This window comes from Psittacula echo (assembly GCF_963264785.1).
Source record: "Psittacula echo genome assembly, chromosome: 4".
Taxonomy (NCBI): domain Eukaryota; kingdom Metazoa; phylum Chordata; class Aves; order Psittaciformes; family Psittacidae; genus Psittacula; species Psittacula echo.
The window spans coordinates 24,856,718-24,874,044 of NC_137738.1; the positions used below are offsets into that span (position 1 = coordinate 24,856,718).

Genomic DNA, 17,327 nt, shown 5'->3' on the forward strand with positions numbered 1-17,327 from the left:
TTTTAGTCAGAGGAAATCCACTTCAGAGATAACTAATGCATGGGGGAAGAGAGCAACAGAGGTAATTAAGCAGGGACATAATTTCACTGCCAATGAATTGTTTGACAATCTGTTTCTTGGCCCAGTCAAACAATCTTTGGCTATAAAATTTCTGCACTTTCAGTCTCTCTATGGAATTATTTTGTTGTTAGAAACCACGATGCAGAATGAAAAAAAACAGTACAAGAATTTACACACATTTGTTCAACATCATCATTTATGACCTTGCAGTAATAGGAACAAAAAGTTTTCTACTATGTTCAGGGAGCCATTACACTCCAATGTGGATCTCATACATTCAGTGACTGAACTGCTATTGAATCATAAGCCACCAAAAATATTCTGGACCAAAAGCTAACTGCACAAAGGCAAAATACCTCCTGCATTAGGTATCTCATACTGAATCGTGTGTGGTCATGTAAGAACATGGCACTGGAAGAGACAGTGTATAAATCCCTTTTCCTCTTGTTGCTAAGATGCTTTGGCAAAATAAGTCTCCTTCTAGGAAGCGTGGAATAAATATAGAAGGCACCTGTTAGTTTACAGATGGAGCAAGTAACTTGATTTCTGTACCTTGCATTATATGCTTTAGAAGGTACTTAAATAACCCTTGCCACTGCTGTAGCAATCATTAACATTTTATATTTATCTTGCTGAATACTTTAAGAAATGAAAGAAGCAGCAACAAGTGGAAGAGAAAAAAATTAGACAGCAGTCTTCAAAAAAAAAATTGGAATCAAAATCCTGAATGGAAATACCTCACACAGAGAAACTGGCTCTGTATCTGAACTCTCCATCTTGTGCCCAACTCTCATCACTACCAGTTTCTTTTTAAAAGCCTGTGCCTGAAAGAACTGATGTGTTATGAGACAGTTATGACCTAAGTAAACTCCAAACAAATCATTCATCACTGCAATACTCCAGAACAAGCTGGAACTTTCCCAGGGAACACTTTTCTTCTAAACACACATTATACATAAAGAGGAAACAGAACATACTGTAGGCTTTCATCAATTGTGCAGAAACAAAGCCTTTGATTACTCTCTGAATAGGCTCAATATCATTACGCTTGGGGCCAAGAGGCTCTCAGTAGTTTAAGATCTCATTTTCCAAACTTTTGGTCAAAAGGGTCTTTTTAAGTGCAAGGGAGAACGGAACACTTTTCCCTTAAATATCATTATGTTCACAATACCCCTACTCAAACCCTTACATGTACTATCTTTTTCCTTATCAAATTCAAACTTCACAACTTCAAGGTCTGGAACAGGATTTGCTCACCCACATCAACAGCCATGATTTCTGTTACCCATCCTTCCCTTTCATGGCCCACATTGTTCCTGAAACAGTTGGCATTTTCCAGTGCTCTGGTTCTTTCTTACCTTCCTGTCACTCAAATCTACCAAACACACTCTGCTAAAGGGTTTGGGGGTTTTTGCCTTTTTAAATAATCTACTTGAAGATTCTTACACAGATCCAGGAAGGTAACTACAGGACTGAGGAAACAGCAACATTTTATGTTCTGCAGCTCGCACCACAATGCACACAATGCCATGCTTTTGGTTTAGAGGCACACCAACAGGCAAGAGCCATGCAGTTAATTTAGGCTAAAAGAGAGTGCCCATTCTAAAGAGGAACATCTACTTCTAAATAATGGAGCATTTTTAGTCCAGAAAAAGTGTTTTAGTGTAATCACCTTAATCTAGTCACTATTTTCAACTCCTTTCCCTTTGAAAGCAAACTCTGAATCACTCTGAACTACTATGGACATAAATCTAACTTATTCTTTAATGTAGTGGCTTTGGTTTAGCTACTCTAGCAGCTTTGGATAATAAAGTAATAAAAGCACTGTGCATTCAATTTAGTATCACATTCTCTATAAAAACTATGAAAAGCAATCATTTCATCAGAGTATTTGGATTTTTGGCTCCTACATTAGTACCCCAGGCAAAAAGTTTCTTTTTTGATAGGGGTGCTATGCGATAACCATTAAGCAACAGAAGCGTACTTAACACCTTGATATCCTGTAATTCACATCGACAGCTGCACAAATAATTACAGCCCTTCTCAGGTAAAGCCTTACCAATTTAAATGAGTTTTCTCTGAGCAGGGAAGGACTGAAATCCCTTTGAGTGACAGAGAGCTAAGCAGAAGCCCTGACAAGTATTAAGACACAGTCTGATTCCCAGGATATACAAATGCTACCTGCTAGTGATGGAAAGAGCACAAATCCAGACTCTGGATGTATTTCTGCTGCATTTTGGCTGGTATTTTCCTACATGCATTCAATAGACAGGAGTCATTCCTATCCTGACCAAGTGACCATTTCAGCATTCAAGTGTTAGTAGAAGAATTTTAACATGTTTTTTGTTTAAGATCAATCAATTCCCTTTCCCTGCCTCCGATTCTGTTTTGTAAGAGAAACACTTACCAGCAAAATTTGACTCAGCCCCTTGCAGAAAACAGCATTGGCTGTTCATTTGTCAGCCAGCCCTACGGGACATCACAGGTTTTTGGAACTAGTTTTTCCTTCTGTCCGGTCAAGGGGTGGCTAAATATGGAATCACACAAAAGAGGGCTGTTGGGGACTGACGTGGTCATCTGCACCATCTCCTAATCTCCAGGTAGGACCAATTTTGCCTAACAAATTCTTAGCAGCTATTTCTCTTACTTACTCTTAGGATACTCCGTTGATGAGTTCCTATAATGCCTCCATGAAATTATTAGACAATAACTGACATGTATCTCCAGTTGAAGACAGTATTTCTTTTTCTATTTTTCAGACTTTCAAAACTGTACTAAATCTGGTAATGTATAAATTCACATTTGTTTTACTTACTCCTGATAGCAACTACTCTTTTTGCAAAAGTAGTTGCATAGTGGCATGTCAGCTGAGACTTGCCCTACACTACTGCAGCAGCTGAGCCTTACAATATCACAACACTCACTTTGGTTTATGTTCGGGGTTTTTTTCTACCAGAACTGAAACTTAAGTTGTAATTAATTCCTCCTAACAAGGTTCTAATTTTAGGCAGTCTGGAGGGGAAGATCCTAACAAGGAAGTAACATCCTAGAACTTCCAATAGTAGGAATACTTTTTGGTGCCTAAAATTGCCATGAGTCAATTCTGAGCCACAGAATGTCACTTTCAAACTAATGTTTTCTCTTTTTTGGTGATGCTTCAAGGAAGAAAACACAGTCAGTTTTCAAGGTACTCAACCATTTCTGTCAAGTTTTCTAGACTGTCTAACAGCAGCTAATTTACAATGGGAGGTGTCTACAACAGGCGCCATTAAGTCTAAAGACATGAGACTGACTTCTCCCTGGACATCAATTTAACAAGATTATGATGTAGAAGGGTACTGTACCTCTCTGTGTGAAGTGCAAGGTCTTTTATCCCAAGAAATTATTTTCTATTCCTCTTAGCCAATATACAGTGAGGTTTTTCTAATCACTGTTCTTAAGGGAAGGGGAGAAAGTTAAGTTAATGTATATACACTTGCAAGTAAGTAGCTGGTGCCTCTTTTCTTTATTCACCTTCAAATAAAGGGTTTTAATTAAGATAACAAATTCATCTTCCTACAGCTCTTCCCCAACAGAGGTATGTAACTGTAAGTGTATAACAGAAAATATATTTCTATAGGAGATTAAAATGTTCCTGAAAATGTGTATCAAACAAGACTGGTTTCTGCAGACAAAAGCAGAAAAAGCAAAGTTTGCATCTTCCTACTACTTCAAATTACAAGTAAATTACTTTGTTTTTCTTCTCACTTGACTAATTCCCAGTCTGATACGGATACTACATAACCAAACACTAAAATCCTTTCAACGTGTTTAAAGACAAAAGCTACTTATTATTGTTCCTTGACTGGATAATTAAATGTGACACTTGAGTAAAGTGAGAATTTTAACATTTGAAGGTGGAATCTTGAAGGGAATGTAAAACTACCATCAACACAGTCCATCACAGACCAACACTGCTAGGTTTGTTTGGGGCTTTTTCAGTTTGTCTGGGGTTCTTGGTTTGTTTCTTGTTGGGTTTGTTTGGGGGTTTTGTTGGGGTTTTTTTGGCTGGTTGGTTGGGGTTTGGTTTGTTGTTGGGTTTTGATATTTTTTTTTTTTTTTTTTTGCGAGGGGGGTGGTCATCTTTTCTATTTCAAGGTTTATCGAAGAGGAGGAAAGGGTAGGCAACAGTCTTTAATCAGACTATAGCCAAATTACAGGATCAGTCTGGAAAGTTCTGAATACCAGATTCTCCTTAGTGAGTATTTTTAAGACAAAATGAACAATTTAGGAACCATGAACATCATCCAAAAGTAAACAAAACCCACATTTTCATAGAACATTAACCTAAAAGATTGTGTGTGCAATAAAACTGAACTCATTTTTACCAAGACAAATAATAATCATTCCATTTTCTTAATGTGCATTCTTTGTTTAGGTGTTGGGTTTTTTTTTCCTTAGATCAAACTATGATCACATACTGACCTGCCCAAATGTGATTCAGGTTCATTAGAGCATAAATCCACAGAACTATAAAGTCACATATTTCCCAGATAAAATAACTGTAGTTCACTTCTGGTTTTACCAAGTCTTCTTTGGTGCATGACAACAGCTTAATGCTTATGAACTTTTTTTCTGGCTGTAGTATCAGTTATTCATACTCATAAATGTTAAATATTAATTTAGGGATCTATCTTGCAATCTGTTAATAACTTACTAGAAAGATGTTTATGTGCCTAAGGAAGTCAACAGGGATGGATGGGAGAACTCAGATATAATAGGCTTATGTTGCAATCTACAAGTGCTTGGGCACTCTGAAAATCCCATCACCTGCAGCTAAGTGTGTCAGAAAGCCTACTTCCTATCAAAAAAGCCTCTTCTGCACCAGTTGCTGTGGATGGGTTCTATAGGTATTTATGACTGTGGTATACCAGAAAACAGCAAGCCAAAGAGGAAGAAAAGAACATGCTGAGAAGTACTTGAAAATCCCCTTAGAATTGCTAAGCTCTGGAGACTTGTGGACCTGATACAAATCAAAACAACTGCAGATTCAACTGATTCTTGAAGGCCACCAGCACAGACTAGCATCAGTAAGAATGTATGTAACTTAGAACACATCAGTGAAGGTAGTGCCTGCTATATGCAGACAGAGACCATAGGATCATATGCACACATGATGAACAAAAAGGCCTTCTGGGTAATTCCTGAATACTAACCCAGAATTCACTGGTCCACTAGTGCCACTTTACACTTGTGAGTAAACAAGTGTGGTTGGTTCCCAGCTGTTCCTCCAACCAAGTACTAGGATCAAGAGTGAGAATAGTGTGACGGAATAATTGCATATACTCTATAATTGGTTATCTCCTATTAGAATCATAGAATAGTTAGGGTTGGAAAGGACCTTGAGATCATCTAGTTCCAACCCCCCTGCCATGGGGGGGTTGTTTTAATAACATCTGTTACTAATAGCTAAATTATTGAAAGGTGTTCCAATTAATGCTGGCTGTGATCTGTGTCTCCCCAACACAATCCCTTATCAGGGAAACAAGAATTTATAGCACTCCTTGTTCTAGTGCTAACCATATGAATGACTCTCCTCCTACCAAACATGGGCAAGCAGTGTTAGGTATGCCCATACAAACTTCAGTGGAAAGAAAAAGAATACACTTTGTTGTTTTAAAATACTTACTTGGTAAGGATATAGAGTGACGCCATTTGTTCTTGACAAAGACCAGGTGCCATCAAGGTACTGATGAGCCTGGATAGCCACAGAGTTGAGAACATTACCATTGCTGGGGCTAGTGGCCATCTGAAAGCTGACCTTGGCTTGGTGTCCAGGAGAGCCATTTTTCTTCTCCACCCCATTGACAATTCCTAGAGTGTTGGGTTTTCCACTGTGTTTATTGGCAATAAAGCCTGTATAATTAGATGTAGCATAAGGAGCAGGCACATATGCCCAGTCCCTGGGCTGCAGGCTGCCCATGTGCCGGGGACTCACTAATGTTGGCATGTTGGACAGAGGTGGGGGAGAGCCTGGTGAGGCATCGTAATGTTCTGAGTTGGCAGCTTGCTCTAAGGTCAGCACCATCTGAATGGCCTCTTGCTTCAGCTGGTTCAAGTGTGTGGCACAAACATCACATCTGTTGTCCTTCTCATTCCATGCCTTGCGAATGGTATTAGGAACTTGGAGCTTGTCATGAATCACTGAAGAGAAACCTGGGTCCTAAAAATCAAACAGAAAATGGGAAGGGAGGACAGGAGAGAAATGTTTAACTATGGTTACCACAGTGAAACATTATTATTGCTGATTATGCATTTCAAAAGCCAATTTATGAGATAAGCTTAGAATGCAAACAAAGGCCATTAGACACAGTCAACATGTCAGCAGCAGAGCTGAACAAAAATGAGAAACGAGATTGTCTTGGAAAGAAAAATTTCTTTTACCGATAAGTGGCAAATATTATAATTCCACTGCAAGCTTCAATACATGGCAGAGAGAAGAAATTAACCTGCTTCACACCACTGCACCTAATTTCTGGCTTGAATGAAAAATACTCTCAGTTACAGAAGCGAGATCAAGAGCAACTGCACTAAAACCAGTGGGCTTGTAGCAAGGTTTACAAATCCATCTACTCATCAGTGCCAGCTTTTGGAAATCAGAAAATCCAGGAAATACTCTGCAACAAAAATGTAACATTTCAATATCTGCTTACAGAGAAAAAAATGAAAAAATCAGAAGAACCATCACTCTCCCCAAATCTTTTTCAGAATTCAAAACAGATGGGCATTCGATAAAGTTTTCAAGAGCTTTTCACTATTTCCTTTACCAAGAATACACTGTTCAAACAGGGAAAAACAAAAACAAAACAAAACAAACAAACAAACAAAAAAAAAACAAGGGGCAGGGGGGAGAAAAAAACCAACAACTTCCCTGCTAATAAAATGTTCTATGACTATTTTAGGTATCTGCTGATAATAGAAAATAAAACATTAATTTTACTTAGAATATAGTTCTGTATAGTGTAAATAATTTGTAAAGAATAATTTTCTTGGAAAGCACAGTTGTGGGGCAAAACTGTGTGATCACATTTAAAACCTCTGGGCTCATATGCTTACCTCATGGGCTGATGGTTGAATGTCAGTGGTGCTCTCCACAAAGCAATATGCCACCATGACCTGACTACAGTCATTGAGCACTGGACTGAATTGCAAAGTGCTTCAGCAAGCTCTGAACATGAACAGCAGTCATAGCAGGGGCTTACCACCAAACTTGCCTAGTTCTTACAGTATCATGCAGTTTTAGAAACACACGACAATGATGTGTTTGTTACACAGAGCAAACAATGACAGTTATGTCATGGAAATATTTCTTGGAAATTTCACACCACATTTTTGGGGGTTTACAGGCCAGGCAGGGCAGACTTGACCTTCCCCCTTCAAGTTTTGGAGACTTATTGGTGGGTCTTCTTACAACTGCTCATAAAGATTTACAGACAGCATCAGAATCTTTCTTTATATTTTTCTTCTTCATCTTTGTGGCTTTATCAGTTTGGCTGTGCCAGGAAAGAATGGATAGGGCACGTAATACAGGGAGGAAGAGAATTCATTGGTAGAGGGTCATATTCATTATGCTCCATCTTTATTATATACTCAAGCATTTTATTTTCACTGTTTAACTACCGTGAACAGCTCCTCAGCATGCAGTGATTAATTGATTCATAAATCATGGTGCCTCTTTATGCACAGCAGCAAAAGAGTGGTTCTAGCCCCACAAGCCCAAGAGAGTCATATAAGCTGATGGGAAACAACAGGAGGCTAAGATCTGATCAAGCCGCAAGCTGGTCATTTCTATTCTATGCAACAAAGGGGTTCAGAGAATCAAATTGTGTCAGGAAGGCAGGAACTGGATTGTGCACCAACCCTCCCCCCCTTACCCTTCAGGAAAAGGACTGGTGGAAATCAGGGGAAAAAAACAGGATGCAAAAGATGTCAAATCTTATTTTCCATACCAGGCCATAAGTAGGTCAAAAGATCACATCAGATATGTGGTAACCTATCCATGATGCCAGGTATACAGGGAAAAAACTCTCTTCTCTTCCCATAATGAGCTAGACAAGGATACCTATATAGCTGAAAAGAAGCGTGAGTCTTCTTTCCAGTCTGCTCCACATCAGTCCAGGAAAAATCCTTGCCAGTTCTTCCTTCAGCTAGCTAGTGCCACAGAGCTAGCTGATGTTCTTTGAAAGTTTACTTCCCTTAGGCAACTGCTCTTGAACCCAGGTAATTATATACAACATTCAGATCCAGCAGCAGTTCAACATGGAAATTCCTGGATACTATGATAAATATTCCAAGGAAATAAAGCCATCTCTAAAGTAAGCAAATGTCAACATGATATAAATATTCAAGTAGCACACCAACTTTAACGAGTGCTGGACAGCAGTGAATTCAGCTTCATCTCAGTATTAAAACAAACATCAGATCATTCTCTGATACAACAATAAACAGACAGAGGGAAAGAGGGAAAGAGGGAAGACTGTTCCTCCTCAGCAGCAGAAAGAACACAGGCACAACTTGAACTGATTACTCCCAAGATTGGCCCTACTAATCTATCGGACTCTACTAGATGGATCCAAGTCTGGAATATGAAAGAGAAAAGCCAACAGGACAGCAAATACATTCGGAGAAACTCAGGTTCCAGAAACACATTACTCATATTTTGCTCTCGAAACAAAACTGATAGAGCCTAAAAGAGAGTTTAGTTTCTTACTCTGAGCTGGGAAGCTCCACTATAATTTCACAGAAGAATCAGCTGACAAATTTGCAACACATTTAGCAGGAAGGAGGTCAAAGCTGGACAGCCACTACACACTTGCTTGAATAGCAAGGAAACGCAGCTACAAGGCACTTTCTGTTTCAGTATTTCATCTGTAAGCAATCATCTGCACACATTTCCCTAGGAATGCTTATTAGTTCAGTAAACAGTATCTTGTCACATATGAAATAGCAATGGACAAGTTTCACTGGATAAGCACACTGAACTAGCTGCACTAAGCAGCACAGTTGGAAAGGTTATACTCACTACTTGTGAAACTTGTGAGGTCTAAGAAACTCCATACTCCCTGGCATGACAGTAGATCTGCTTGTGAAATCTGAGGTTGACACTGGAAATATCATTTATATTTTGGCACTCATTTCCAGTCCTGACAGAACAAAGTGCAGTGACATGGAAAACTGAAACAGAACTTTAAAAATCACAAAAGAGTCTGGTTTGAGTTCAGGGCAAAGGTTCATGATGGTTTCTCTGCTTGCTGTAATGACTGAGCCATCTTTAGTATAAACAGCATTACTATAAACACCTGTTCTTATAACAAACAAATGAAGGTGTGTAAGAGGTCGGAAAGCTTCAGATCAGTCGCAACACAGACCAAAGCACAAGGCAGCAGTGAACTAAAAAGAGTGCATACTGAGCTTTGTTGCAAGGAGCCTTTTCACGTTACACCAATTCCAGCTATGTTTAGTTGTGCACCTTCTCCACTGTAACCAGTTAGCAATTAACCCCTCATCTCTGGTCCCGAGCTAGAAACCTACACAGGAAAATCAGAAAAGTAAGGAAGTTCTGCCTTTTAGAGACCACCATAGACAGGTATGCTATGGAATTCTTGCTTTACCTAGTGAAAATGTACCCAGCAAACAAGCGCTAGTTAAGAAACACTGACGTACACAGCTGTACCAGGGTGAATGCAGTTCTGATCTCACAGAGGAGGAGGAACAGCACTACTATATGATTGCATATGGTAATGTAGAAGCATCCTCCTCTCTTTTGTCTCCCTTTGTAAATCTGTACCTTGCTGTAGTTTTCATGACATTTTAACTCCATCTGTAGGAAAGGAGACTACAAAGAGAATAATCCTTTCCTTCGTGCTACCCAGCTTGTTGCCCATCTTCCTTAAGGGAGAAAGCAAACAATCACTTTCAGCATGAAGCATAGCCTGTTTCACACATACATTCACACAAACCTCACAAGGAGACGTGGTGAAAACAGGCAGTGCTCAACTGGTGGACAGAGCAGCAGGCAAGAAATAGGACAAGCAATGTGCACTTTTACATGTTACAGGGAACCCAGCTGATCACAGATTCATATACAAATTACTCATACGTATACTATGTTTTTGCAAACATATAGCAGGGAGACACCACTATAGGCCACACTCTAAGATTTTATGTATAACTGTATTTGATTTGGTCAGCTATAGCCTAGACAAGTTAAGATGTTGCAACCCTATGTCATTACTGTACCTCAGAGAAAATTCAACTATACAACGGATCTCAAGACTTTCTTATCAAATTGTGTCCTTCAACATCAATAATATTCATTGCTCTTCAGGGAGAAACAAAGCAGACAATACTAACTAAATCACAGAGGTCAGCTTCCACTTGAAGATGCTCACAGAAGACTCATGAAGTTCTTTTGTTTCTGAAAGGGTCAGCCAGCAATGACTGCTGGTATGCAATCCATCATATATAGGGAGGAGAGAAGTAGGGCAGAGGAACAATCAAAGTTCTGCCCAGGAAGAAGTGTGTTTTCCAGACTCTCACTCTCCACAGGCAGGGAGTAAAAGAACTAATTAAGAAACATTAGTAGGAGGGAAGCCTTAATCCTTATAAAAAACACATGTTTTTCCATGGCTGTACAAACATCTCTGCTCTAAACATAATCCTGTTAGTCCATGGTTAGTCTCTATTTAGGAAATAAATAAATAAATCTCCTCTGTTCTCCTTTCCTTCTTGAGGGTGCAGTTTCCAGCCCAACAAAGAGATTATACTAGCGAATTTACTTTCCAGAGGCACTTGGGCTATTTTCCAGGTGACTGTGCACCCTAATTTAAACATGTCCTACCACCTCATAGGCTACATTTCAGAGATTTGCTGTTTTCAGCATTCCAGAGCCTCATCAGTTGAAAAACAGCCCCTCACTGTTACAATGGTACCATTTCTGTTAAAGCAAAAGTATGTTCAAATAAAACTAAGTCAACAGGAGTTTTTCCTCAAATAAGCATGACAGAATACACACCACAACTATAAATTAGTAGCACTGTACCATAAAACTGAGCTGGGAACCCTTGGATAAAAATCAGTTAACTTTGCTAAGAATGAATTATCTAAGGTGGTAGTATCTCCACTAGCACAAGCAGTGCTTTGGTAAGCAGAAGCCAAAGTTGCACATGAACAAGACCAAGGGGGCAGAGGGGTGGTCCCTTTTTTCTATTACTCTGTACATAGCAACTGACACCTGCTCTGGACAAGACCACACTGCCTTACCCTCTCTGCTACAGACTTCCCTCACACCCAGCATGCCTTCCTCACTTAAGGCATCTATTACCACCCCCAGCTGAGCAAATGGAACTCCCTCATCACCTTTGCTAGAAAAGAAGGTCCTATTTCCCTTGTCCTTCTGAACTTACTCCTTTCTCCAGCAGGAATGTCCCGTGTAAGCCCTGTTATCACATGCTGGGGAGAGGAGAAAAGAGGTAATCCTGAAATGGGGAGCCGGGCAAAAGGAGCAACAGAAATCATAGTGGAATAAGAAAGAGGCTTTTTACATTAGTCTGTTTCCAGCAAGCCCTTGCAAGGAGACTGTCTTACCAACTGCAGTAAAAATCTCTGCGGTGTTATCATATCCCACCTCTTTAACTATTACCATTTTTGTCCCTCAAACTTAAAGAACTGCTTTCTGCTGCTGACTTGAGCCTTCACTTTCAAAGAGCCCATGAGAGCGCTTCCTGTCCTAGTCAGTATCTCCAGAAGACATCTGGGGGACCAATTCTTTTCAGGGACAGGGAGAAAGGAAAAATCCAATCTTAATCCTGTCTGGTGCAGCCCTCACAAGGTTACTAATTTCAAGGTGTTTTTCTTGAGCTGGCACATACTACTGGCATTTGGTCTTCTGTAATTTAACATTTGTCAGTATAAACCACACTGATAGCCACACTGCAGCCAGAAAAAATGTGCTCCTTCAGTTTAGGCTCTCTGTTTTCTTATCTGAAAGAGACAGAAAGTCTCACCTTGCAAGCCTGCAGCAGCAGGTAGCAGAAGAGAGAAAACCCTGTGAAAAATAGGAGGATTAAAAATGTAGAGGAGGGACAACAGAAGGGGAAAACAAGAAGTGTTTTCTACTTGCTCCATGGATTGGCTTCTGGCTCTGATGATGGATCAGCACTGATGGACTTACAGATGTACACATCTGGCACACAGGTGTTTGTGTTAGCATTTGATAGCCAGACATCAGCCAGATTTTTAATTGGGTTGGGAAGAAGAGATGAAATAGCAGCAGGCAAATCTAAATATACATTCAGTGGTGCAAATCGAAGCCTTGCCCAATGAGCTCTGCTATGCAGCTGTCTAGAGCTCTGCAGCCCAGACTGAATCCATGGCCACAGCACGCATACGGTGACCTGGAGGGAAGCTTCTGCAGGTACGTGGTATACAAACTCAGCTGTGCCAAAGAGGCAGAATTTGCCAGTAGCCTTTTTATAGTGCAAAGAATAGAAACAAATTTAGAACCACAGAAGCCTTGTCACTTCTGCTAGAAAAAGTGGCAGCTCCATTCTCTCCTCCTTGCTTTGTGTTTTCCTGCCTGTGTTGGAAGGATTGCATTTGCTTTCTCAGCCACCAGAGCACACTATCAGCTTGTGTTCAACTGATTATTCACTTTGGCCCCTTAGTACTTTTGTGTGTCATTGCTATAAGCAGTCTTGTTTCATGCATGCAGTACAAATGTATCACAGATGCATTTTTGCTCAGGTTTCCAGTCACCCCACAAAACTCGACTGCTGTTGCTGCCTCTTCACTCCACTGGGGGCAGGCTACAAGTTTGACCTAACTGTTGCAAGGATTAAGATGCTTTCAAGAGCTTACAAACTGTTAGCTTTATTAAACAAATGTTTAGTCTCACTCCTCGTCATAGTGGCAAATGTGATGATACCTTTCTTTCATAAAATGCTACTGATTGCCATTCACAAAGACATTGTTCTTTATTGTTCATATCCTGTTACCCGCCCTTTCAAACCCATCTGGGATAAGCATGAAGGGTGACGGACCTACAATTACATGTTGCCAGACCTGTTAAAATACTGAAATAACATTAGGTTTTCTTTGATCCTTTCAGATTTCCCCATTCTTCCAAGCTTTGATAAATATCAAATCAACAGATCACCCGGACCTCTTTGAGTAACCAGGCTACAGTAGCAATTACTGTTCTGACACACCTCCACATTTTCATAGTTTAGCTTCCTTTTCCTGCTAGAAGAGCATTACGGTTCCCCGATGAATGCCAGCACTGAGCTACTATTGACACTGTAACTACTGATTTCTAAAAAGGCTGTCATACCTGAAGAACGGAACTCAAGTGTGATGAAGGTCAGGACAGAATTTGTGACACCTATATGCTTACTGTTCTCCTGGTTTATAAAGAGGTTTGTAGCAAGCTGAAACCTCTTCTAAATGCTTTTCAAACTTGAGATTCATATCTCTTTTATTTTAGTCAAACAATCATTAGAGATTATTGTGGGGTTTATTTCATAACTTAGAATTCTCAAAAGAGCTGTTCAGTATGTAATATTTGTTATCAAATTTGTTTGGCTTCAGCACACCCACAACTGACAACATTTTATCCTATTCAGCTCATTTCTGTATCCTATTTTTCAAAACCATTTCTGCATGCTTACTGTTATGCCTTTCTCTCCACTCTAAGAAACATCAGTATCTTTAAATTGCATACAAGATCACTGTTTTTCTGGGGGGAAGGGATCAGTAGATTGATATAGGTTATTGGTGGCTTTTACAATGGGTAAAGAGCTTTGTCTTTGCATGTCTGATTTTCCCTTTGTTTTTGTTTTGGGTTTGGAGGTTTGTTTTTTTTTGGGGGGGGAGGGTAGTTCTCTGGGTTTGTTTTGTTGTTGGATTTTTGTTTGGTTTTGGTTTGGGGTTTGGTTTTGTTTTTTTTTTTGGTGGTTTTTTTTTTTTTTTTAGTTTTTAATTTTAATTTCCGTCCTTCTTAACTTCCTGACTGGAGAAGAGTTGGGAAGGTCAAGGATATGGATTGACTAGAATTCAAGCATCCCAAGCCTCAGTACAGCACTAATTACGTTCAGTTAAAACCTGAATAGTCTTACTGCAGTTTAACAAAGCCATTTGAAATTCACACTTTAAATTGACTTTCTTTCATGTCCTTGAATAGGAAAACACAGGTAACCCAAGGAATCTTCATCTTATCAAAACTGCAAGTAGATGTAAAATCCTGCCCACTTTATTCAAATCAGATGGAGCTTATCTGTGTGCTGTCTAGGAAACAGAGAATTAGTTTTGCTCCTAACCACTGGGAAGTTGTATCACAAAGACAAGAGTCGCTTCACAGTAATAATGAAGTCTCTCCCATGTACATTCACAGTCAGAGGCACATGAAAATATCAAAATGTATTTGCCTTTTCTCTATGTTTCCATTCTGCATTAGGTAACACTGTTAAAAACGTGTTTTGGAAATACGAGCAAGTCTCTCCTCTGCACTGATTCTCAATCCTTTGTGCATGCAGAGCATTCCAACCTGCATAAGCACTTACACTTATCACTAAGTGGCAGTTACATCTCACACTAGTTTTGACCAGGGATTTCCACCATCTTTTTATCCCAACTGAACTAAAGAACATGCATCTCAACATCTGCAGAGCTGTTACATGTCTTCTCTAGGAGCCATTTCCTTCATGTGAATGCACCCAGGATCAAGCAAGTGGGCAGTGAGAGAGCTGGAGTTAGTTAAGACCACGGAGAAGAGTCCCAGATCAACCCTGTGCAACCCGTGAGGCTGCAGAGGGAGAGGGCAAGATACCTACTAGAAGCTGATGTTGCTCATTTGGGGATTGGAGGTGAAGGAGGGGGAGAGGAGAAATCAAGGCAATGATCTATGAAAGGATTGTGGGTTCTTTTTTTTAATGAATAAAGATATCTACTGATGGGGTGAGCAAAGATGGAATTGCTGGCATAGAAGGAAAATCAAAACATCAGTATCAGTAAGTTAAATGCCACCCTGCTTTCCCAAAAGACTTATGCTGTGTTTCATGTGGTCAGAAGTTGCATAAAAGCTCTGAGGTTTGACCTGTCTGAAACATCCTCCCTGACACATATCAGGCCTGCAGCCGGCTGCTGCTTTAAGTAATAGACACATACCAGGTGCTAACAGCCACTTGCTCACAGACAGCTAATGTCCCCTGCTGTCTAGCCATGCAGTCTCTCACAGTCTCACCCCGATGTGCTACATCTTTCCCCCCACAGTAACATTTGGCCTGTTATCATTTACTACCTCCTTCTTACCCCAAGTCATTCACCACAAAAGGGCTGCTCTGCCTGCTCCTGCCTCAGGATTCTTCAAACTTCCACCTGCTCCAAGACCATAGAATCACAGAATGGTCTGGGTCAGAAGGGACCTTAAAGATCATCTACTCCCAACCCCCTGCCATGGGCAGGGACAGGGACACCTTTCACTAGATGAGGTTGCTCCAAGCCCCATCCAACCTGGCCTTGAACACTGCCAGGGATGGGGCAGCCACAGCTTCTCTGGGCAATCTATGCCAGCGTCTCACCACCCACATAGTGAAGAATTCTTTCCTGATGTCTAATCTAAATCTACCCGGTTTCAGTTAAAGCCATAACCCCTTGTTCTGTCCCTATCTGCTCTTGTAAAAGATCAAATCACATTTCAGTGACTGAGTCTCTTGGAAACCCCCTTTTTCCCCTCAGAAAGGGAAAAGCACCACCATCCTGTTCCTTTCCTGCCAGCAATACAATGTCCATGCTCCCTCCCCTGGTTTGCATAGCCTTTTGGAGTCCTGCCTCAGGCTCACCAGGCTTATCAGGTGCACAGCTCCCAAACCCAGCAGATACCCTTTGACCCTTCTGCTCCTCAGCTGTGGCAAGCCCACCCCACTAATCCAAGCTTCAGGTTACTTGATACCATGCTTACCATTTTGGATGTCACGACACTTTTTATTGTCACTTGGTTTTGATTTTATTAACAATGTGAATGAAGGAAAAAAAGAACCCTAACACAACCCATGGAAATTTTATCCTAACAGTTTTACATTATCTCAGGGTGGGTTACGTTTGCGTGTGAAAGCTCCTCAGCTTTGATGTAACAGTAACCCGATACAGTTTTGTATTTATAGCTGTCTCCATTAACACTGCTATATTAGAGCTTGTTAATGATCTAATTATCAAATTGTCTAATCATGGTTTTGCTTAATGTCTTTTGTGTGCATGAAATTACTTGTATTTATTGCCAGTGATCCCTGGAACCCCTAAAACGAGATGTAACGTATCAAAGACTTTTCTTTGGAAATGAAATTTGTATCTGTAAATACACTTCTCTCTGTAGAACCTTACCACATCTACTGCCCCCATATACTACGTTTCTCATGTATGATAGTTTATTGATATAATTCTAATGCTTGCACAAAAATACTACAGACATACGAAAACAAACAAAAATGCACCACAAAAGTTAAAATCTTTACCCTTTGAGTGTGCTGAGTGCTCCCAACCTCCACGTGAAAAGAAATCTAAGAGCATTAGAGCAGCCATGAAAGAACATTTATTCCACCTAGTATACAGGGCAGGAAGCAGAAGCACACCTCGGCTTTCCAGCTGGGAACAATCTCAGGAGCAAAGTTGTTTTCAGGTCTCCACTGCAGTTGCAAGATCAGTTTATGTTTGGTTAGCACGGTATAAATATTTGGGGTATGCAAAAGGGAGGAAGAAGAAATAACAAGATCCCAAACAAACTGATATAAGTAACAAGAATCTGCCAAGTCTCAGTGGGAAGAGAATTACATTGTCATGACTGTCTCGCATACAGTATGAGGATAAACTGCAGCGCATGGGACTCTTTCTTGCCAGGCAAAGCTCTTCTCCAGCCTTGGGGCAGTTGCACTGTTTAACTGTGCCAACATAGCTCAAGTGGTAGAATGTGTGTTATGACAAGCCTGTTACACACAACCTTTTTCTCTTCAGTCTGCTGCAAACATACCTGCTAAATTTCGTTAAGCTCTGTCTGTGCATGACTTTCTACACAAACTATAAACTAATCTGTGTACTTCAGCATTTGCTTCAGCTCAAATCCAGCAGATTCTGTCTGCATCTGCTGAGGCAGGGATTGCACAGAGTATTTTGTGCCAAGGGTAGGTGACAAAGCCAGGGTTTGAGGGACTGGTGAGTGCAGGAAGACATGCGGGGAAGAT

General features: G+C 40.3%; 1 protein-coding gene across 1 annotated transcript in view; it reads right to left on the reverse strand.

Moving 5' to 3' along the window:
* Nucleotides 1-17,327, reverse strand: part of KIF26B (kinesin family member 26B) — a gene marked incomplete at both ends in the record, with an annotated part of 292,830 nt that overhangs the window by 196,414 nt on the left and 79,089 nt on the right. The window contains one exon of the mRNA XM_080616449.1: nt 5,729-6,262. Within this exon, the coding sequence (XP_080472575.1) occupies nt 5,729-6,262 (534 nt within the window). The remainder of the gene's footprint in view (nt 1-5,728; nt 6,263-17,327) is intronic.